We start from the raw sequence: 23279 nt of genomic DNA, 5'->3' as shown, positions 1-23279 counted from the left end.
TCATATCTACCTGCCTTTTTTCTCATGCAACTTTCTCTCCTTGTTATCTACTAGGACAGTATTTTGGCTTTGTTCACATGATGAATCTTGTGTAATGCTTTAAGTCTAATCGAAAGTGACCTCCTCTTTCTACCTTGCCGTGAATTCCTCAGGCAAAATAACTCCCCCTCAAATATGATTACATCACTAAAATTATGGGATTCTTGCTGGCAAGAAACATGTCTTATTTATTTTTGGGTGGCTGAAACATAGGAGAAACTCAATCTCTGTGGGCCTCTGAAATGAATCTGTCTTTGCTAAGGAAAATCTTATTCCCAAGTGTTTCTATCGATATCCTTAACTCACTATAGTCGTTATATTTTGTATATAAATGCCACTAAAAATATTAATTTTAATGTTTTCTATTAAATCAATTCACATTTACCTAGAAAAAAGGGAAAAGCACTCCAAAAGCTTTATTATAAAAGTAAGTCTCTGTAAGTAATTGGCATACAGAAGAATCCAGATTACCTTAAAGTTACCAACTTCACTTCCACAGGCAATCAGTACTCTCACATATAAATAACTTACTTACAAACAAATATAATATTTAAAACTGGTTCTTCTTCCTCCCCTAGAAATAGGGATAAAAATATACTGAAAAGGTAGTATACACAGAGACATCGTTTTCAGCAAATAAGATCCTAGGTACAAAAATGGTGAGGTATTATTTGTTCTACCAAAAGACATTGCAGTTTACAAAGAAATTCCAAAAAGAAAGTGACTTGAAACTTCAAACTATGTTCCTTTCAAGGTTTCAATTTCCTTACTGGTAAAACAAAGTGCTTAGAACAGATTAGGACTATAAGGCATATAGTAAGTCTAAAACATAACTTCCATAAAGACAGAAATCTTTGCTTGATATAGTACAAATGCTTACACCAATGCCTGGCTCAACAGGCAGTTTTCTGAGTAAATAAAAAGTGAGCAGGACGAAGCTCCTCTTATTCTGGCTTCCTCCCATCCAATCGAAGTAAGATATTATTAGAAGAATAGGACATATGGATAGAAAGACTTTGAAAACGACTAGAATAAATGTTCTTTCCAGTAATAACTAAAATGACAAGTTAATTTTAAATGTTAACTTTGTTTTTGTTCAGTCATTTTCTAAGACAAACTTTCAAGGTCCAAGAATTTTTATAGGTTCATTTATGTGGTTACCATGTTATTTAATTAGTACTAGGGAGCATTAAAGATTAAGAAACTAAGCATAAGGTAAATCTAAGAAAACTGCTAAGCATTACAAAATTGAGATAATAATGCTCTTGCTACATTAAAACTAAAGTTTCTCCCCTGACTTTAAGAAAAATTAAAAATTGAGGCCAGGCAAAATGGCTCACGCCTGTAGGAACCCAGCAGTTCGAGACTAGCCTGGGCAACATGGTGGAAACCCTGTCTCTACAAAAATCACAAAAAAATTTAGCCAAGCATGGTGGAAGTGCCGGTAATACAGCTATGTAGGAAACTGAGGTGAGGTGAGACAATCACTCCAGCCTAGGAGGCGGAAGATGCAGTGAAGCGAGATCATGCCAATGTACTCCAGCCTGGGTGAGAGTAGGGTCTTGTCTCCAAAAAAAAAAAAAGCTGAATGCCATGGCTCACATCTGTAATCCCAGCACTTTTGGAGGCCAAGGCATTTGGAGAGGCTAGGAGTTCAAAACCAGCCTGGACAACATGGCAAAACCCCATCTCTACTAAAAATACAAAAATTAGCCAAGCATGATGGTGCATGCCTGTACTTCCAGCTACTCAGAAGGCCGAGGCAGGAGACTCACTTGACTCCATAAGGCGGAGACTGTGGTGAGCCAAGATGGAGTCACTGCACTCCAGCCTGGGTAGCAGAGCAAGACCTTGTCTCAAAAAACAAACTTAAAAAAAAAATTGAAATGGTTTTATCCCAAACATATCACAGCAGAGGAATAAACAGCCTTAGAATCTATTATCTTACTAAGTCCTAATAACCTAAACTTAATAAGACACATATCATAATTTTAAAAGTTCTTTGGGCTATAACAACGAACCCCAAACTCATTTTATTAATACTCTAAATTCCAGATTAATACTCTAAATTCCAGAAAGGTTTAGCAATTTGTTCAAGACTACTGCAATACAAATTGCAAAATAAATATTTTGGGCCCAGAACTGTACTGAATACCGTAGGTACATCATCTTATTAGATTCTTAAATTAATCTGGAATTAATGAGAGAATTACTCCCAATGCTCAGTTCTATTTCTACCTAGTACTTTTCCCCATCGCAGCTGCATCTAGGTTATTTCTTACTATTACAGTGCTCAACAGGAGTTAGAAGAAAACAAGTCCTTCATTACTCCACAAGAGCTTCAAGATTGTTAAGTTTGAAGCCCAAATAGAAACCTTATGAAAGGAGAACCAAAAAAGATGGCTCCACCCTTTAACCTGCCCACAAGTAGCAAAACGATTACTATTTAATTTAAAACCGTGTTTTAATATCTGAAATACATACAAATACAAATATATGCATGTTCATGCACACATGCAAAATGGCTGTGAAAAACTGTAACTCTGCTAAATACATGTCAAAATTAAATTATCTTATAAGGTTAGAGGTAAGTCTTAAGTATCACTAACTCTGGCAACTTTTCAGTCTCCACTGCAATCCTCAATGTATCTGAACGTTCGCTAAGTGTTTAAATTCCTCAGAGTTCAATTCTGGGCCCTCTTTTCTCTTGTTTGTGACTTCATTTACTTCCAGGGCTTTAAATACAAGTTGGGTACCCCTCATCCTAAATGCACGGGGACCAAAAGTGTTTCAGTTTTCAGATTTGAGTTATTTGCATTTACATAATGAGGTATCTTGAGGATGAAATCCAATACTAAACATGAAATTAACTTGTTTCATATACATCTTACACACATCACCTGAGGGTAATTTTATGATATTTTAGTAATTTTGTGTGTGAAATAAAGTTTTGGCTGTGCTTTGACTGTGATTCTGTCACATGAGATAAGCTGTGTAATTTTCCACTGTGGCATCATGTTGCCGCTCAAAAAGTTGTAGATTTTGGAGCATTCTGAATTTCTGGATTAGGGATGTTCAACCTGTACCATCTATATGTTCACAATTCCCAAATACACATTTCCAGTTCAAACTTCTTAATTTGATTTGCATATAAAATTTTATAGGTATCTTAAAACCTGTCCAAAATGGAGTTCCTTTGTTTGCCCCAAATCTGTATCAGAAAATGAAATCACCTAGCCAGTAATCCAAGAACCAAAAACCTAAAATTGATCTTAGATTTATCCCTGTTTCTTACTCCCTACAATCAATCTGCTAACAGGTAACATTCTTTCTACATGCAAAATATACCGTATATTTTAAAACTTTTCTCAATCATAACTGTCACTATAGTAGTGTAAATCATTACTGTTATTCACCTGAATTACTGGACTACTCCCCTTCCTGGTCCCCTTATTTTAACTCTTAAGCCCGCTAACTTATTTGCTTAAAATCTTTAAATGGCCTCCTAACATACCATGCAATTCATTAAAAAGCATTCTGCCATGGCTTCAAGGCCTGGCATGATCTGGCTTCTGCTTCTCTCTGCAACTCCACCTTGTCCCATTCTTCTCCATTACCAACTCTTAGACCCCTACTTATGACAGGATTTTGTTCAATGTCTTTAGGAAGTGGCAAAGAATAGCCTCCTGCTGTTTTTTTTTTTTTTTTTTTAACTCACTCAGTTGCCCAGGCTGCAGTGCAGTAGTTCAATAGTAGCTAACTGCAGCCTCAAACTCCTGGGCTCAAGCAATGCTCCTGCCTCAGCCTCCTGAGTGACTGTAACTACAGGTGTGTGCCACCAAGCCCAGCTATAGAGATGACATCTCACTATGTTGCTCAGGCTGGTCTCAAAACTGCTGGCCTCCAGGTGTTCCTCCCACTTCAGCCTTCCAAAGTGCTAGGATTACAGGCGTGAGCCACTGCACCCAGCCTGCTGCCTTTTTAAAGTAAAGTTTTATTGGAATACTGCCATGTTCATTCATTTACATATGGTCTGTTGCTGCTTTTGTGCTACAAAAACAGACTTGAGGAGCTGTGACTGAGAACGTATGGCTCAGAAAAACAAAAATACTATCTGGTCCTTTACAGAAAAAAGTATTGTACAGCCATTTGCTTTGCGTAGAATACTCTTCAATCCACTTTTCTGTGAGCTCTCTCTCATTCTTCTAATCCCAGCTTAAACACTACCATTTCCTTAAACAGCACTTTCTTGATCTGTGTAGTTGTCTTCATCATTTTTTCCTCTATCACTGTATCCTGTTTTCTTGATATTTTATAACTAAACGCTTGTTTACCTGTTTACTATCTGTTTCTTAAGTGCAAGAATCAGATGTGTTCTATTTATATATTCCTTTCACCTAGCTCAGAGCCTGGCAAATGGTTTCGAATGCTGAGTTCTGTGATGAGAAAAAGTCTTACGTATACCTTCGACACTCTGACAAAATGATATATATTCTAAACGTCTTTAAATCTGAAAAGCAGCAGAACTTTTTTCCCCCACTACTATGCTTTTTTATTTAGAAAAATAGTTAAAAAACAAATTCCTGTGTAAGTTGAAATGTTTTCATTTTACTAAAACACGATTTTTCTTATGGTGAAGTACTAAGGCCATATCACACCCTAAATTTTGCCTTGTGGTCTTGAGAAATGAACTAAATTCCTTTGGGTGTCAGTTTCCTCAAAGGAAACATTCTTCCAGAGGCAAGAAAAATAGTATCCTACCGGAAGTGCTTTTATCAGAGAAACAGTACTTATATTTTCTATGCCTGCTTCAATTTTATGAACTTATTTTGAATGCCGACAATCAGCTACTTTCATCCCAAAGAGATGTCCTCTCTGAAGTCTCCTGTCATCTGCTGTCGGTAGTTTGTGTTGCACTACTTTACCAAAATGTTTGACTATGTTCACTATCCTCACCTTGGTATCAACATACCAACAAATTATATAACAAACCAGCCCTCAATCTGTGTAAAAATTATATTTCCTTCGAATTCTTCAATATGAAAAGATGGGTCTTGGCTATATATACCATAGCACTAAAAGCAATTTGCTTTAAAATAAATAAATATATGGTTTGTCAGGCAGTTCAACTAACTGCCAAAAGCACTGTGAACTGAAAATTGATGAGCAGACCAAACAGTAATGCTTTCAGAACAACAAAAAAAGGTATATTCTGTGAAACTGAAGATAGGAATTCTCACTTGCAAGAGGTTCTATAGGGAATGATAATGAACAGATCCCTGAAACAGTGTTTCACCTTCTAGTCAAAAGATGTAATGCAGAGATAGGCAATACTGATTTTCATGCAAACTATGCTTTTGCACATTGTATCAGTAACATCCCTAAGTCCCTTTTAGTATAACAAACTAAGACTTACTACCTTAGGAGACAAACATGTCAGATGGTCCTACCTATCAGTTAATAGTTCTCTTTCCGTAGTGTCCCCTTCAATACAGTAGTACTGTGTTTGTATGGTTATTAAAATGTTTCCATCAAGTAGGAGTAAAAATAAAATAAGATAAATAGAAAACACGAAAACAAAAGCATGGAAACTAGCAGAGGCATCAAAACCTAATTCAATTTAAATAATCAATGAACAGACATGCCAAAATTGCTACATTTCCTAGTTAAAAAGTGACTGGTCAAATGAGTGTTTGTGAAAGAAAAGAAACAAAAGAACATTTTCAGATGCTGGCAATGATCATTAATGACTGTATAAGAGAAATAAATGTAAGAATTTAGCATATACTGTATATTTTTAAATTTAGCACAATCAACTTGAATACATGTTTTAGGGAATATATTATAAAAACTGCCTATATTTTGAAATGATAGTTGCTATGGACTAAATGTCTGTGTTCTCCAAATTCGTATTTTGAAGCCCTAATCCCAAATGTGATAGTATTTAGAGCTGGGGCCTTTGGGAGGCAGTTAAGTCTTGAGAACGGTACCTTCATTAAAAAGATAGTACTACTGTAAGATACACGAGAGACATGACCTCTCTCCCTTTCTGCCCTGTGAAGACATAGGAAGGAGGTGGCTGTATACAGACCAGGAAGGTCCGGGACTCTGATCAGAAAATAAATCTGCAGGCACCTTGATCTTGGAATTCTCAGTTGCCAGAATGGTGAGAAACATTTGTTTAAACCATGCAGTTTATGGTATTTGTTATAGCAGCTTAAGCTGATGAAGACAATAGTTAACCTTAAATATGGGACCACTGTAAGCAACTTACAATATACTGAAATTCAGAGTTCTCATGGAGTTACTGCTCATATAAATTCAATATCTACCGGACCATATCTTCAAAATCCAATTGACTGTATTTGAGCCCAAAACTCAGTCACCAAAACACTGATCTCACACTCTGGCCTTCTCTCTTCTCCTCACTTTTTAGATGAACCACTTCTCAACCACAACATGTGACTACTATGCTTTTTTCCCGCATTTGTGCCCAAGCTTTAAAAACACTGACATAGCACACATTCAGGCCAACTCCTACTAAGCTATCTTTTTCTTCACTGCCACTTCCTTAGTATATTCCTCACAAAGGCTTCTCCAAGTCTCTTCATGTCATTTTCAGAAGATGGATGGTTTACTTATAGATTCATAATTATTTTAGAAATAAAGAATCTCAGGGATATTATTTCCAACTCCATCATTGTACACATAAGTAAATTTAAAGGATTCCTAGAATTTAAAGGACTAGAGCTTTACAGTGAGTCAGTTAACTTGAAGCCCCTTACACTGAATTTTAGCATACTGCAACTTAATCAATTCATTCTACCTTAGGAGCAGATCTACAGAGAAGTCAAGGGCTCAGACTAAAGTCACATTGCCTGAATTCAGTTCCACCTAGCCCGCTTAATAGCTACATGCATCTGGACAAATGACCAATTCTCTGTGCCTTGGGTTCTTCATTTGTAAAACAGAGATAATAGCATTATCTGCAACATTGGGCTGTGACTGTAAGCTAAGTTAAAACATGTAAAAGCACTAGAACTGGGCCCAGCATACAGTAAATGCTAAATTAAAGTTAATTATGTTCATTATCATTCCCTATAGAACCTCTGGCAAATGAGAACATGCCCCTCCTCTAAGTTTACTTCTTTTCCATTGTTCTTAATTCCATACTCTATATCCAATAACTCAGCGGTTCCAATCTTCTCTCCTTCAGTAGCTTTAAACACAACTCTTCCACTTTTCCTTCCTTTGATGCCAAATTTCTTAAATTGGTCTTTTCCATTTCCCACACCTACTTACTACTATAGTTTGCTCCTAACATTCATCCCTTGGCTCTGGGCTCTTCGTTCTCTGAACTCCAACACTTGCTCCTCAGTGTATGTTACCAAATGCCAAATCTCCACATCTAATTTTGAGTTCCTGCCCAAGCTCTAAATCTATGTGCCTCCAAACATATGATATCTCTACTTGGGCATCTTACTATGATCTCACACTCAATTTTCCTCACATGCAAAATGATTTCTAAGGTATCTTCCAAGTATAAACATTTTCAATATAATCTAAACAAATCTTACTCTCTTCTCTACCCATTTCAAATCAGTTTCCCACTATTACTTCACAGTATCTGCTATTGGTGGTACTGTAATTCTCCCAGTAACCAAGCTTTGTCTAGACTTACTTCAGAATTTCTGACATCCATTCATTTCTAGCCTATCACTTTACCCAGATCTTTCCAGTCTTCTCCTGATTTTAGTAAACCTCCCCTCAATTTTACATTTATAGCATCCTCATAATATTCTGACACATAATCACCCACTTAAAATCACATCTTCAAATGTTCTGTCACATTATCACCCACTTAAAAACCTCCAATAACTGTCTACAGTTTAGTCCAAATCCCTTAGCCTGGCATTCAAATTTTTCTACAATCTGTTCCCAAACCATCTTTGTAACACTACAATCCACTAATCCCTGTAATTATTATATACCTCAGTCAAACTCTACTTACCACCTAAGTTTAACCAACTAGCTCATCTCTATATAATCTCACAACATCTGCCATCCTGGAATACCTTCCACCACACTGCTCATATACATCCCAAATATTTTCCAAAACACAATTCAATTTCATCCTTTCCCATAAAATCTTACAGCCCAGGGCAACCTCTCCTTTGTTCGAATTTGTAAGCCATTTATTGCCTATATAACTCATTTGCCACTTTATGTAATGCCTCACATAGTTATCTAAACATGTGTATCATCCATCTCTCACATCACAATCAAAACCCCAGGAAAGGACAGTACCATATCTCTTCACATCCACAATATTATCACTGAAAGCTGTGCATAACAGGCACTTAATAAAAAACTGCTGATTGTGTGTAGAACACAATCATGTTGCTTTATGAGATACTAACTGCCTGGCTCATGTAATTCCCTTTAAGAGAAAGAAATTACAGAAGAAAGAGTAGAAATAGAAAATTACTGTTTTGCAACCACCATAGTAATAATGATTCATGTAAGAATCATCAATGGATGCTAAAACCATCACATGAAAGTTTCTAGGGAACAGGACATTCATACAGTGTCAAAATATATCTGAACAGATTACTTATGAATTACAAAGGGAAAAAAGGTACCTTCACAGTGGAGAAATCTGGCGGACACCAATGATCAAAGTTAACATCACCAATAATGGGATAAACTGACATCAAGTGCCTCCTGATGTGATGCACTGAGGACACAACATCACTTATGTATTATTCCTGCCAAAAATGCATAACCTGAAACTAGTCATGAGGAAACAATCAGACACACCAAAAATGGAGGGATAATCTACAAAACAACTGACCTATACTCTTCAAATATGTCAATGTGCTGAAAGACAAAGAAAGGCTGAGGAATTGAACATGTGATCCTGGACCGGATCCTGGATCAGAAAACAAATTGCTATAAAGGAAATCACCACTATACAGGACAATTGGTGAAATCTGAATAAGGAATGTATTAGGCAACAGCATTATATTGTTAAACTGCCTGATTTTGATCATTGTTCTTTGGTTAAGTAAGATAATTTTCTTATTTTTAAAAGAAATGTTGAAAAGTATTTTAGGGTAGATGAAATCTAAAACTCATTCTCTAATGGTTCAGCAATAGTAATGTTGATATTTAACAGTAATAATAACAAATAACAATAGAAAAACTGGCAAAAAAAAAATGTAGCAAAATATTAACAACTGGTGAATCTAGGTGAAAGGTACCCAGGAGTTCACATTGTGCTATTTGTAAAACTTTTTTTCAAAATAAAATTTAAAAAATAAATACCCCAATACCACATAAAGACTATAAGAAGTTTTTAATCGGTTTGTGGTATTTTACGTTTTATTTGACAATCTTAAAGCAAAGAGTTGTAATAACAGTTATTTTCTAAATGAAAATACATTTTACATGCAATGAAGAGTTTACTCTACAAAAACATTTGATCTAAAAAAATACGCCTTTCTGAAATCAGTGAACCATTTGTAATAATGCGAACAGCCCATGAATACTTTCTTTAAAACTCAGTTAAAATATGGTATATGGTCAATTTTAATTAGTGAACCATCTTAGAAATATTTTTTAAACGATATAGTTATTATTGTCTTCAAATATACAGAAAAAGGAGAGAAAGTAAAAATGGGCTGGTGAAATCATTTTAAGGAAAAAAATTTCCTTGTAATTAACATACTAATAAGCATTTGTGAATTACTGAGTTTGCTTATGATTTATAGAATATATTTATTATAGATCACAAAATTCATCTCTCAATTATCAAAATTTTCAATTTAGCTGATTATAAATTTTGCATGAGTGTTTATAATATAGTCACAAATCAGTAATTTCTATAGGCTTCTGGAGCCTTTAAAAAAAATACTTCTGGTCAAAGTGCAATATAGTATAAAGAATTTTCTACATTCAATATAGTATTACGAACAGTCCTTTAAAATTTGATACCTTATTTATGAGATGTTCGGTAACAACTTCTCTTAGTCCAGTGTAGAGCTTTTCTCCATGTTTATGCAAAACCATTGTATATGCATTTCTATACAGCTCCTCAAAACTAAGACCACTGTTATTCTTACGCTGGATTTCTTGAATTGCATTTTTCAGAAGATCCCAAATGCTGTTTACATATTTTTCATCCATGGTCATCTGTAATATCCAAGAGAGAGAAGAGACAAAAAAAAAAAAAAAAAAAAAAACCAATGGTTGAAAGTCTTTCTATATTTGTCCATATATAGCAAATATTTTATCACACAGCTGATTATAAATCTATGACACATAAGAATGTTAACAACCTGTTTTAACAGGGAAAAAAACGGATACATTTAAAAACAGTTTCAAGATCTGTTAGACGCAATTTCTAATCTTTTAAGACCTCCCTCCAAACTTACCTGGAGCAGAACTCTTCACTTTAAATAAAATAATAATGGTTTATATACTCATAAGTCACTTACCCCTTCTCTCTCTCCCACCAAAACACTTGCCAAGTTAAATCCCAAGAGCCCACGTACTCCTGACTCATATCCATACAGCTGAAAGAAAATGAAGAATAACACACGCCCATATTTTTGGTCCATCTGAGTTTAAATTAATCACCAACATTAAGTGCAGCCTTTATATGACCCCACAATTCTACTACTCAGTCTGACTTCTAGATGATTTTATACTATCTCCTCCATCCTCACTTTATGATCATAACTGCTTCCTATTCTACTGAGAAAATAAAAACAACCTGATGAGACACTATACAAATTCCAATCATTCAAAGGGCCAAGTTTCTGTACTTGAAGTATAGCATAAGACGAGACACATAAGCAACATCTAGGAACTTGTTAGAATTGCAGAATTAAGCGCCCCACTCCAGACCTACAGAAACAGAATCTTCTACATTTTACCAAGAACCCAAGGTAATATTATACAAAATGAAATTTGACAAGTAAAATCTCTAGTTCTATGCCAAACCACCTATTGAGAAGGCCTCCCTTTACTCATCTCAGCATCATCAAAATTTTTCCTCTGCTTGATAATTTCCATTCATACTGAAAATTGTCAGTGTCACCATGAGGAGTGGTTCACGTCTGTAATCCCAGCACTCTGGGAGACTGAAGCGGAAGGATCACTTGAGCATGAGTTTGAGACCAGCTTGGGCAATATAGTGAGACCTTGTCTCTACAAAAAAAATTTTTAAGAATTAGCTGAGCGAGAGAGATCCAAGATGGCTGACCACTAGCAGCTCGGGATTGTAGCTCCCAGTGGAAGTGCAGAGAACGAGAGGACGCCACACTTTCAGATGAATTTTTGTGGCTCACAGACCAGGAGATTCCCAGCGGAGGAGCCCCACGGGTCACCAGCGTGACTCTTGTGACCGGCGAGGCAGTTTTGCTGGTGCCTCAGCGCGGCAGTTCTTGGTGCAGAGTGAGCAGGACTGGGTCCCCTTTTGGCTGATTCCTGGACAGAAAAGCACTATCAATCTTAACACTGCGGTTTTGGCCGGCGCAATGGATTGCTCAGATTTCGGCGCTGGGAATCAACAAGTTGGACATCCACTCAGAAACCTAATTTGAAAGTCGGAAATCACAAAGACGACAGGTGGATAAATTTACAATGATGGGAAGAAACCAGCATAAAAAGGCTGAGAATACCCAAAATCAGAATGCCTCTCCCTCTACAGGGGATCACAGTTCCTCATCAGCAACGGAACAAGCCCTGATGGAGAACGAGTGCGTTCCATTAACAGAAGTAGGCTTCAGAAGATGGATGATAAGAAACTTCTGTGAATTAAAAGAACTTGTTCTAACCCAATGCAAAGAAACTAAGAACTTTGAAAAAAGGTTTGACGAAATGCTAATGAGAATAGACAATTTGGAGAGGAATATAGGTGAATTAATGTAGCTGAAAAACACAACACGAGAACTTCGTGAAGTATGCACAAGTTTTAACAGTCGAATTGATCAAGCAGAAGAAAGGATATCAGAGGTCAAAGACCAGCTTAACGAAATAAAACGAGAAGTCAAGATTAGAAAAAAAAGGATACAAAAGAATGAGCAAAGTCTCCAAGAAATATGGGACTATGTGAAAAGACCTAATCTACGTTTGATAGGTGTACCTGAATGTGACGAAGAGAATGAATCCAAGTTGGAAAATACTCTTCAGGAGATTATTCAGGAATACTTTCCCAAACTAGTAAGACAGGACAATATTCAACTCCAGGTAATACAGAGACCACCACAAAGATATTCCTCAAGAAGACCAACCCCAAGGCACATAATCGTCAGATTCACTAGGGTTGAAATGAGAGATAAAATACTAAGAGCAGCCAGAGAGAAAGGTCAGGTTACCCACAAAGGGAAGCCTATCAGATTTACAGCAGATCTCTCAGCAGAAACCCTACAAGCCAGAAAAGAGTGGGGGCCAATATTCAACATCCTTAAAGAAAGAACCTTCAACCCAGAATTTCATATCCAGCCAAACTGAGCTTCAAAAGCGAAGGAAAAATAAAATCTTTTGCAAACAAGCAAGTACTTAGAGATTTCACCATCACCAGGCCTGCTTTGCAGAAGCTTCTGAAAGAAGCATTATACATATAAAGGAGCAACCGGTATCAGCCTTTCCAAAAATATATCCAGCTAGCATCAAATGGCAGTATTAAACTCATATATATTATTAACTGGATAAAAAGCCAAAACCCATCGGTATGCTGTATCCAGACCCATCTCACATGCAAGGATACACAAAGACTCAATAAAAAAGGGACAGAGGAAGATTTACCAACCAAACGGAGGGCAAACATAAATAAATTAATAAAAAGCAGGAGTTGCAATTCTCATCTCTGATAAAATAGACTTTAAAGCAACAAAGATCAAAAGAGGCAAAGAAGGACATTACATAATGGTAAAAGGATCAATGCAACAAGAAGAGCTAACGATCCTAAATATATATGCACCGAATACAGGAGCACCCAGATACATAAGGCAAGTTCTTAAAGACTTGCAAAGAGACTTAGACTCCCACACATCAATAGTGGGAGACTTCAACACACCATTGTCAACATTAGACTGATCAACGAGATAGAAAATTAACAAGGATATCTAGGACTTGAACTCAGACCCGGAACAAGTAAACTTAATAAACATTTATAGAATTCTCCACTTCAAATACACAAAACATACATTTTTATCAGTACCATACCACATCTATTCCAAAAGTGACTACATAATTGGAAGTAAATCATTCCTCAATAATTGCATAGCATTTCATAGGTTTAAATGAAATATTGGTTGGCTGCTTGTTTGTTATTTTCTTCCCTTATTTCTTCCTGTCTCCATTGTTACGCACAATTATTGGCATAAGAGAGGTTTTCAATTCCCATTTTTAGACTGCATTCTAGCCTGGGCAATAAAGCAATACTCCTTTTCTCTCTCCCTCTTTTCCTTTTTCTTCCTCTTCTTCATTCTTTTTTTTCTTTCTTTAAAAAAAAAAAAAAAAGAATTAGCTGAGCATTGTGGCGCATGCCTATAGTTTCAGCTACCCAGGAGGCTGAGGTAGGAAAATCACTTGAGCCCAGGAGGCAGAGGTTGCAGGGAGCCAAGATCATGCCACTACACTCCAGCCTGGGTGACAGAGCAAGATCCTGTCTCAAAAAACAAAAAGAAAAAATAATTGTCAGTTTCCTAGGTTAAAAACAAATCCACACAACCCCATGTATTTCTTCAGCACCATCTAATCTCTCTTTCCATTTATGGCAAAATCACAAGCAAGCTGAAGGGGAGATTCTATATACATTGTCTCCAAGTTCCATCTTTCTATTATATCTTGAATCCACTCCAATAGGACTTTCATCTCTACCATTACACTGAAACTACTAGAGAAGGTTACCAGTGACTTCTATATTGCTAAAATCTAATGGTCGAAGTCTCAGTTCTCATCTTACTTTGACCTATCCAGCAGCATTTGAAAGAGCTGATCACTCCTACTCTTTGAACAAACATGGCCAGGCATGGTGCCTCACACCTGTAATCCCAGCATTTTGGGAGGCCGAAGTAAGGAGGATCACTTGAGCCCAGGGGTTCAACACCAGGCTGAGCAATATGGCAAAACCTTGTCTCTACAAAAAATACAAAAATTAGTTGGGCATGGTGGCATGCACCTGTAGTCCCAGCTCCTTGTGGGGGCTGAGGCGGAAGGATGGCTTGAGCCCAGGAGGTTGAGGCTACAGTGAGCTGAGACTGACTGCACCACTACGCACCAACCTGGTGACAGAGCAAAATCCTATCTGAAAAAAGAAGAAAAAAAGAAACACAGTCCTCACTTACCTTCTAAGCACTACAATCTTGTTTTTCTTCTCTCTGTCTCCTATTTGTTCGTCTGTTTTACTGGCTCTTAATTATCACCTAAACCTCCAATCCTAAAGCTCAAGTTCTTGATTTCTTACCTATCCACACTCAGTTTCTAGGTGGAGTTGATGTCATCTATTCTCATGGTTTTAAAGCAATCTCAAAATTGATACATTCTCTGTTTGGCCCCCCTCTGTCGCATGCCAGAGTCCTATATCCAGCTACCTACTCAATGTTTCTACTTGAATGAGTAGGAGGCATCTCGAATTTACCAAGCCTAAAACAGAACTCCTAATCTTTTCCCTCAGTTGGTTTCCCCTGAAGTCTTTTCCAACTAAGCAAATGTCTACTCCATCCTTCCAGTTGCACAGTGATCATCATTAACTACTTTCTCACCCCAATACTAATCCAACAAAAAATCCTGTTGTCTCTAACTTCAAAATGTATCCCTAGAATTCAACTCTTTCTCACCACTTCCACTGTTACTATCCTGGTCAAACCATCATCATCTCCAACTGGTCTCCATTTCTACTCTTGGCCTTCTATCATCAGGCAACCAGAGTGAGCTTCTGAAAACATAAATCAATTCGTATCACTCATTTGTTGACAACCCTCAAATGATTTCTCATTTCCCTTGGGGTTAAAGTCAAAGCCCTTACAATGTTCTATAAGCTTTGTTGGATCTGATAATCTCTCAGCTTCATCCATTTCCCCCCCTTGCTCACTCTGCTCCACGCACTCCCTGGCATACATCAAACAAGCTCATTTCAGTGTCTTTGTATTTGTTATTCTTTCTGTCTAGAATGTTCTTCCTCAGATTCCTGCATGGCTCAAACCTCTACTCAACTGTCATCTTACAATGAAGTTTTAAATGCCCACCTTATTTACAGTAACAGCCTCACCTCACTACTGATATCCAACTCCAACCCATATTCTTCATTCTCCTCCTGGTCACCCTCTCCACAACTAAATGTCAGCTTCACGGAGGCAGGGATTTTTTTTCACTGCTAAATTCCTCAGCCTCTAAAAGAGTATCTGGAACATAATAAGCATTTATACTTGCTGACTGATTTTCTGCTAGTATCTGACTAATGACCCCCTTTTAAATGCCACATAAAATCTCCAAGTTCTGCATTTATAACAACCCAAGCAATATTGATCAGCTTCACACGTACTTCTGATCTGAACTGGATAAAAATTACTGACTTAGTGGAATCCTCTCCAAGTCATGTCTGATGCGTATGAATGTGAAAAGAGGAAGGAGTAGGCAAAATAGTTATTTTAGTCACCCTGGCAGTAAAATACCAACTCAACTCTCAATCAAGAGGATCCTTAAGCAAATGACTCAAACTGAGTCTTGTTATTCTGATCTTTTCTGGAGAGCTTAAGAAGCAACTCTTTTTAATAGAACAATTTCTTTCCTTTCACCGAAATCCTACGCAAGACCTAGGTGTATCAGAGAGTTTTATCAAATGACTGTAAAAGAATTTACCCCTACACCTAAACTGCTACCTATTTTTAAGCAGATATCCCTGATTCACAGGATGTCATCCATAAAAAACGTACAGATGTGGCTAACTTTTCACAAACAGAAGATGCAAGGCCATGTAATAATGATGGCCTCAAACAGCATAGCTATGTATGAGCAATGTGGTTTTAGTTTGTTGATAACATATGCTGAGGTTCTAATAAAGCAAACTAAGACACTATCCCTTGACACTGAGTAACAAATAGATAAAGCAAAATACTCAGAACAATTTCAAAAAAGAGCAAAGTTAATGTGAACTATAAGCCTCAGAGATACCTATACTGCTAATAGATGAGCACAACATCAAATCATCTTTTCAGGCTCTATAACCCAAGATCCCCTGAAAGCCAGAAAAAGTATTAAAAGGTCTCTACCCAGAGTGAACTATTAAATTTTTCTACTAAAAGCTACAGAATTTTAAAACCATAAACATTGTACAAGTATTCTCACATTATTATAACATAACCATTTTCACATATACAAATCAAGAGTTGTTTTACTACACAGGTTGTATGTAGTGTTTTAGTTTTTTTTTTAAAAATTCATGCCTTATTGACAGAGCAGCGATGAGGCAACGGGAAAAAATTTTCCTTCTCATGATAGCTAAGGTTAAAATTTTTTCTAGCAAATGAGAAGAGCCAGGCACAGTGGCTCATGCCTGTAATCCCAGGACTTTGGGAGGCCAAGGTGCGTGGATCACTTGAGGTCGGGAGTTTGAGACCAGTCTAGCCAACACAGTGAAACCCCATCACTACTAAAAACACAAAACTTAGCCACATGTGGTGGTATGTGACCGTAATCCCAGCTACTGGGGAAGCAGAGGCAAGAGAATCGCTTGAACCTGGGAGGCGGAGGCTGAAGTAAGCCGAGATGGCTCTAGCTCACTCCAGCCTGGGCAACAGAGCAAGACTGTCTCAAAAAAAGAAAAAAGGAAAAAAAAGAAAAAGACAACAAAAACAGACCTAGAAAGATTAAATGACTTACTCCAAATCTGAGTAATTAGATTTGAGCTTATATATCCCAAAACCTAATTTGAATCAGTGGACTAACATCACATTCCATTGTGCTAATATGGTAGAGTAACATCACAGTTTGAGTTACTGATTATCTTGGTAAACATAGTATATTGGTAGAGAACATAGGTTTTGCTGTCAGACAGGCTTAGGTTTGTGTTACAGCTTTGTTACTCACAAGCCATGTGACCCTGGGAAAATTAAGTCCTGGGTTCAATAACAGTATCTATCTCAAAGGGCTGTCATGAAGATTAAATGAGAATGTGAGTAGATTTAACTCAGCCCAGGGCACAGTATAATCCTTCACACATCAACTAAGGAAAGTGCCCAATGACAGAATCTCTTGAACTTTCATCAACAGTCATCAAATAAATGTCAGAAAGAAATAACAGTTTTTGCAAGCTTAGTAAATAAACAGCTATGAGCTAAAACAAAAGCTCCTTAAGAGTACCACTATGATAAATGCACTCTGTCCTTGGCTCTGTTCACTCTCTACTGGGTCCCTATGTACTTTCATTTGTTATCATGGTTACATCTATTATCCACATATGTAGGGCTCTAAAACTTAAGAGACTCCAGACTGACTGCAAGGGATTCCAGGGGTTCCTAAAACTATAATCAAAACTTTCCAAGTATACTGTGTATGCACTTGTTTTCTAGAGAAAAGGTCCCTAATTTTTATCAGCTGTCCCGTTTGTCCACATCTTAAAGAAGATAAACTACAACAGTCCTCCTCTTATCTACAGTTTTGCCTTCCTTAGTTTAAGTTACTTACAGTCAACCACCACCTGAAAATATTAAATGAAAAATTCCAGAAATAAACAGTCCATAACTTTAAATTGCATGCCATTTTAAGTAGTATGATGAAATCTTGTGCCATCCCACTCAGGATGTGAATCCTCAATTATATCTTTGTCCAGCATTTCTACACTACGTTACATATCCCACACCCATTAATAACTTTGTAACTTAACAGCCATCCGGTTTATCAGATGGAAACCACAATGCTTATGTCCAGGCAATGTTTATCTTACTTAATATTGTCCCTGAAGCACAAGAGTAGTGATGCTAACGATTCAGAAATACCAAAGAGAAGCAGTAAAGTGCTTCCTTTAAGTGAAAAGGTGAAAGTTCTCTACTTAATAAGGAAAAAAAAAGGTATGCTGAGATTGCTATAATCTATGTTAAGAGCAAATCTTCTCACTGGGGCAGTGGCTCATGCCTGTAATCCCAACAATTTGGGAGGCTGAGGTGGACAGTTCACTTGAGGCCACAAGTTCCAAGACCAGCCTGGCCAACATGGTGTAACTCCATCTCTACTAAAAATACAAAAATTAGATGGGTGTGGTGGTGCACATCTGTAAATCACAGCTACTTGGGAGGCTAAGGCACAAGAATCACTTGAACCCAGGAGGTGGAGGTTACACTGAGCTAGTCGTGTCATTGTACTCCAGCCTGGGCAACAGAGCAAGACTCTGTCTTAGAAAAAAAAAGAACACATCTTCTTCTACTCATGAAACTGTGGAGAAGGAAAAAGAATTTGCACTAGTTTTGCTGTCTCAACTCAAAACTGCATAAGTATGGCCACAATCATTCGCCTTACTTCATCTCATCACACAGGCACTGTATCATCTCATACTATCACAAGGGTTAAGTACAGTACAAGGTATTTTGACAGACCACATTCACCTAAGTTTTATTACAACATAGTTATAAATGTCATGCTTTATTATTGTTGTTGCTAATCTCTTATTGTTTCTAATTTGTAATTAAACGTCATAGAAAAAAACACGAGTAGATACAGGGCTCAGGGCTATCTGGTTTCAGCTATCCAATGGGGGTCTTGGAATAAACAGATTCCCTGTGGATAGGGGGACTTCTGTACAGGCATTTACATTAATGGCTCCCAAATCTATATTGCATGCCCAGATCTTCCCCCCAAAGTCTAAAACTCTTGTTTCAACTACCTGCTACACATCTCCAATCAAATGCTCCAAACACAGATCAAACTCACCATGTTAAAAATCCCCAGTGAATTCACCATCCAAACCTGCCCAAACCTTCCTATAATCTCTAATTTAGTTGTGGCAATACAAATTACCTAATTACACAAACCAGAAACATAAGCCTTGCATTTTTTCTTATCTCTCATCTCCTTATCCAATCATCAAGTACTACTGACATTAAGCCCAAGATACTTCTCAAATATATTCCAATTCTTTCATCCCTAATACAGCTGACCACTGAACCATGTGGAGGTTAGGAACACTGACCTCCTGTGCAGTCAAAATACTGTGTATAATTTTTAAGTCTTTCAACTAGTAATAGCCTACTATTGACCCAAAGCCTTACCGATAACATAAAGTCTATTAACACCTGTTTGGCATGTTACATGTATTACACATTGTATTCTTATAATAAAGAGAAAAATATTAAGAACATTGTCAGAGAGAAATTTAAGAACACTGTAAGAAAGAGAAAATGTTATCTGGTATTCAATAAATGGAAGTGGATCATCATAAAGGTCCCCATCCTTCTTGTCTTCACATTCAGTAAGCTGAGGTGTAGGAGGAAGAGTAGTTGGTTCTGCTGTCTTAGGGGTGGCACACGCTCAAGAGATGGTGGAAGTAGAGGTAGAAGGGGAGGCTGGAGAGGCGGCCATGCTTCTGTAACTTTACAGAAATACACTGTTATTTGTCTGACTTTTCTGCTTTTTCATTTCCTCTAAAAATGTTTCTATCTGTTCTCAATCCTTCTGCCACTGTTTGCTTTTAAGTTTCAGTGCCCACATCATGGAAGGGTCCATGTCATAAAAGTCAAAGCATTCTTGAATATCAGAAACCTCCTGCCAGATTGTCTAATGTCAATTTGGTTTTTTGGCACTGTTTCTACATCTTGCTCATTGTCTGGCACTGGCTCAGAAGCACTCATCTCCATCAAGTCATCTTCTGCTGATTCCTCTGGTGTGATGTCCATTAGCTCTTGAATTTCTTCAAGATCCATATCCTGAAACCCTTCACTCCCTAGTTTACCACAGCCACACTATCTTTCATGATTCAGACTGGCTCTGTCATAAATCTTGTGAAGTCATATACAGCATCCGGACACAGTTTTCTCCAGTAAGAATGTATTATTTTGGGCTAGATAGCTTTCATGACTTTTTAACAATGATGGCACCTTCAATGGTGTAATCTTTCCAGACTTTCATCACGTTCTCTCTATTGAGGTTCTCTTCCGTAGCAATGATACATCTTTTCCATAGATTACTGTGTTTAATGAGACTTGGCCGGGTGCAGTGGCTCATGCCTGTAATCCCAGCACTTTGGGAGGCCCAGGTGGGCAGATCACCTGAGGTCAGGAGTTTGAGACCAGCCTGGTCAACATAGTGAAACTCCATCTCTATTAAAAGTACAAAAAATGGCCAGGTGCAGTGTCTCACACCTATAATCCCAGCACTTTGGGAGGCCAAGATGGGCAGATTACGAGGTCAGGAGTTTGAGAACAGCCTTACCAACATGGTGAAACCCCGTCTCTACTAAAAATACAAAAATTAGCCGGTTGTGGTGGCACGCGCCTGTAATCCCAGTTACTCAGGAGGCTGAGGCAGGAGAATTTCTTGAACCTGAGAGGTGGAGGTTGCAATGAGCTGAGATCGCACCACTGCACTCCAACCTAGGAGATAGAGTGAGACTCCATTTCAAAAAAAAAAAAAAAAAAAAATTAGCTAGGTGTGGTGGCAGGTTCCTGTAATCCCAGATACTCAGGAGGCTGAGACAGGAGAATCGCTTAAATCTGGGAAGTGGAGGTTGTAGTGAGCTGCAATCAGGCCATTGCACTCCAGCCCGGGCAACAGTGTGAGACTCAATCTCAAAAAAGCCTTAAAGGTCCTTATTAACCCCCTACTTTCTCCATCTACAGGCTGAATTAAAACCACTGTATTTAAGGTCAAGGATACCACTTCAACACCTTCAGTATTGAAGAACTCATGAGGTTCTGGGTGGCTAGGGGCATTGTCTAATACAAAAAATACTTAAAAGGCAGTCCCTTACTGACAAGGTACTTCCTGGTATCAAGGATAAAGCACTGATGGAACCAATCCAGAAAAAGAGTTCTCACTGTCCAGTCTTCTTGTGTAACCCAAAGACTGGCATCTAGTGTTTATCTTTTCTCTTCAAGGCTCAAGGGTTAGTAGATTTATAGATAAGGTCAGTCCTGATCATAAACCCGACTGCACTTGCACAAAACAGTAGAGTTAGCTTATCCCTTTCTGCCTCATACATCCAAGTATGTGCTTCTCTTCCTTGCTAGTAAATGTCCTTTGTGGCAATTTTTTTTTTCCAGAATAGGGCACTGTTGTCTACATCAAAAACCTGCTTAGGGAGATATCCTTTCTCTTCAATGATTTTCTTACTGGTGTCTGGGAACTTGCCTGCTGCCTCTTCATTGGCAGAAGCTACATTTTTTAAGCCAAACTTCTCTCTAAAATTATCAAACCATCCTTTGCTGACATTACATTCTCCAGCTTTAGATCCTTCACCTTCCTTTGACGTTGTCATATAATGACTTCGTTCCTCTCAAATCATATTAGAATCAGTAGGTACTTTTCTTACAGCAATCCTGCACCCACATACAAGCTGCATATTCAATATGAGATAAAAAAGTATTTTGCAAAAAGCAAAAGGTTTTTGCACCAGCTGGCATAGGTGCAGTGACAGCTTCACAAACGTCCTTTTGTTTTAACAACGGTCCTGGCTTCATTTACCTTAAAATGGCAGGTAACCACAGCTGCAGAACTTAATCTAGTACACATCAAGCAATTCAAAAGTTTCTTGCAATGTCATAACACTTCTGCTTTTTGGGAGCACTTCCAGGTTCACTGGGGGCACTCTGAATGAGTTTCATCGTGTTTTTCCAAGCTTACAGTAATGTACTAAAAATAATGAAAAACATGTGAGAACCGCAAAACCTTTTACTGTGATACAGAGAGAAACGAAGATGATTAGTCACAAGGCGTTTTCCTGTTTGTTTTCGTTTTTGTTTTAGACAGGGTCTCCTCTGCCACCAACGCTGAAGTGCAGTGGTGCAATCATAGCTCACTGCAGCCTCAAACTCTCGGGTTCAAGGGATCCTTCTGCCTCAGCCTCCTGAGCAGCCAGCTGGGACTACTGCTATGCACCACCATGGATGGCTTATTTTTTAAAAATTTTTTGTAGAGATGGAGGTTTTGCTTTGTTGCCCAGGGTGGTCTTAAAACTCCTAGACTCAAGCAATCCTTCCGTCCTGGCCTCCCTAAGTGCTCCAATTACAGTTGTGAACCACTACACCTAGCCACAAGGCATTTAAAGTGCATACTTGCAACATTTTAGCTCACCTTGACAGCAGCAAGAGGTAGCTATAAAATGTACTACAGTTAATTTTATGCAGTTACCATTTAATACTGCATCTTTATACTTGTTTACATTTCTCTTGCTTGCAAATGACACAATGTACAATCTGTGAGTGCCTAAGTTTTAATAAATTTTAGCTTTTTATAATAGATTTGTGTATATTTTATGTAGTAAATGACAACACAGACTAGTATCTACATGTATTTTATGCATTCCTAACATTTTTCTTATTTTTTTTGTTGTTGTTATTTTGAGGCTATGCAGTTCCATCTGTGAGTCTTGTCAAATCTCCACGAAGTTTTCAAATATATTTACTGGAAAAAAGCCATGCAATAAGTGGATCCACGCGGTTCAGACCCATGTTGTTCAAGGGTCAACTTTACTACTGTCTTAAAACTTTCACCCAGTTCATTGCAAAAGCCTTCCAAACACTATGAACTCCAACCTCATGGAATCTACCACCCTCAAAATCACAATCAAAATAAACATAGGTGCACCGTGACCCTGTTCAAAACCGTTCTACGGTAGCATAGTAGACACAAACCTAGTTTATGCTCAATTCTCCACACCTGTCTGACATGTATTCTCTAACAATATTAAACCAAGTGGAATTCTTAAATATACAACTTGCTGTTTCTCACTCCATTTCCATAACTGTCACAACCCCTACTCACTTATTTCAGTTCCCATGTCTTTCACCCCCTACCCCTGTTGGTCCTCCTTTGCTCTCTGCCTTTTCATTTATCTGATTGTTTACATATCTTCTGAACACACCTCAGGTGTCACAACCTCCAGGAATCCTTCTCTGAACTCCTCAAGCAAAGTTAACAACTCCTTCTCAGCTCTTCCATGATATTTTAGTTTATAGTGTAAACTATATTTAACTATACACTAAATAAGCTGTAGTGTATTTTTGTTTATATGGGAATGTAGT

General features: G+C 37.7%; 1 protein-coding gene across 2 annotated transcripts in view; it reads right to left on the bottom strand.

Annotated features, from left to right (window-relative positions):
- CUL3 (cullin 3) overlaps window positions 1–23279 on the bottom strand; it is a 108936-nt gene that overhangs the window by 68343 nt on the left and 17314 nt on the right. For both annotated transcript variants that reach the window (XM_064372941.1, XM_064372940.1), the window contains exon 2: window positions 10036–10233. In XM_064372941.1, coding sequence (XP_064229011.1) covers window positions 10036–10233 — 198 coding nt within the window. The remainder of the gene's footprint in view (window positions 1–10035; window positions 10234–23279) is intronic.

Source organism: Aotus nancymaae, unplaced genomic scaffold, assembly GCF_030222135.1.
Source record: "Aotus nancymaae isolate 86718 unplaced genomic scaffold, 86718_ANA_hifiasm-v0.15.2.pri h1tg000008l, whole genome shotgun sequence".
NCBI classification, from domain to species: Eukaryota; Metazoa; Chordata; class Mammalia; order Primates; family Aotidae; genus Aotus; species Aotus nancymaae.
This window is presented reverse-complemented; position numbering and strand designations above follow the sequence as displayed.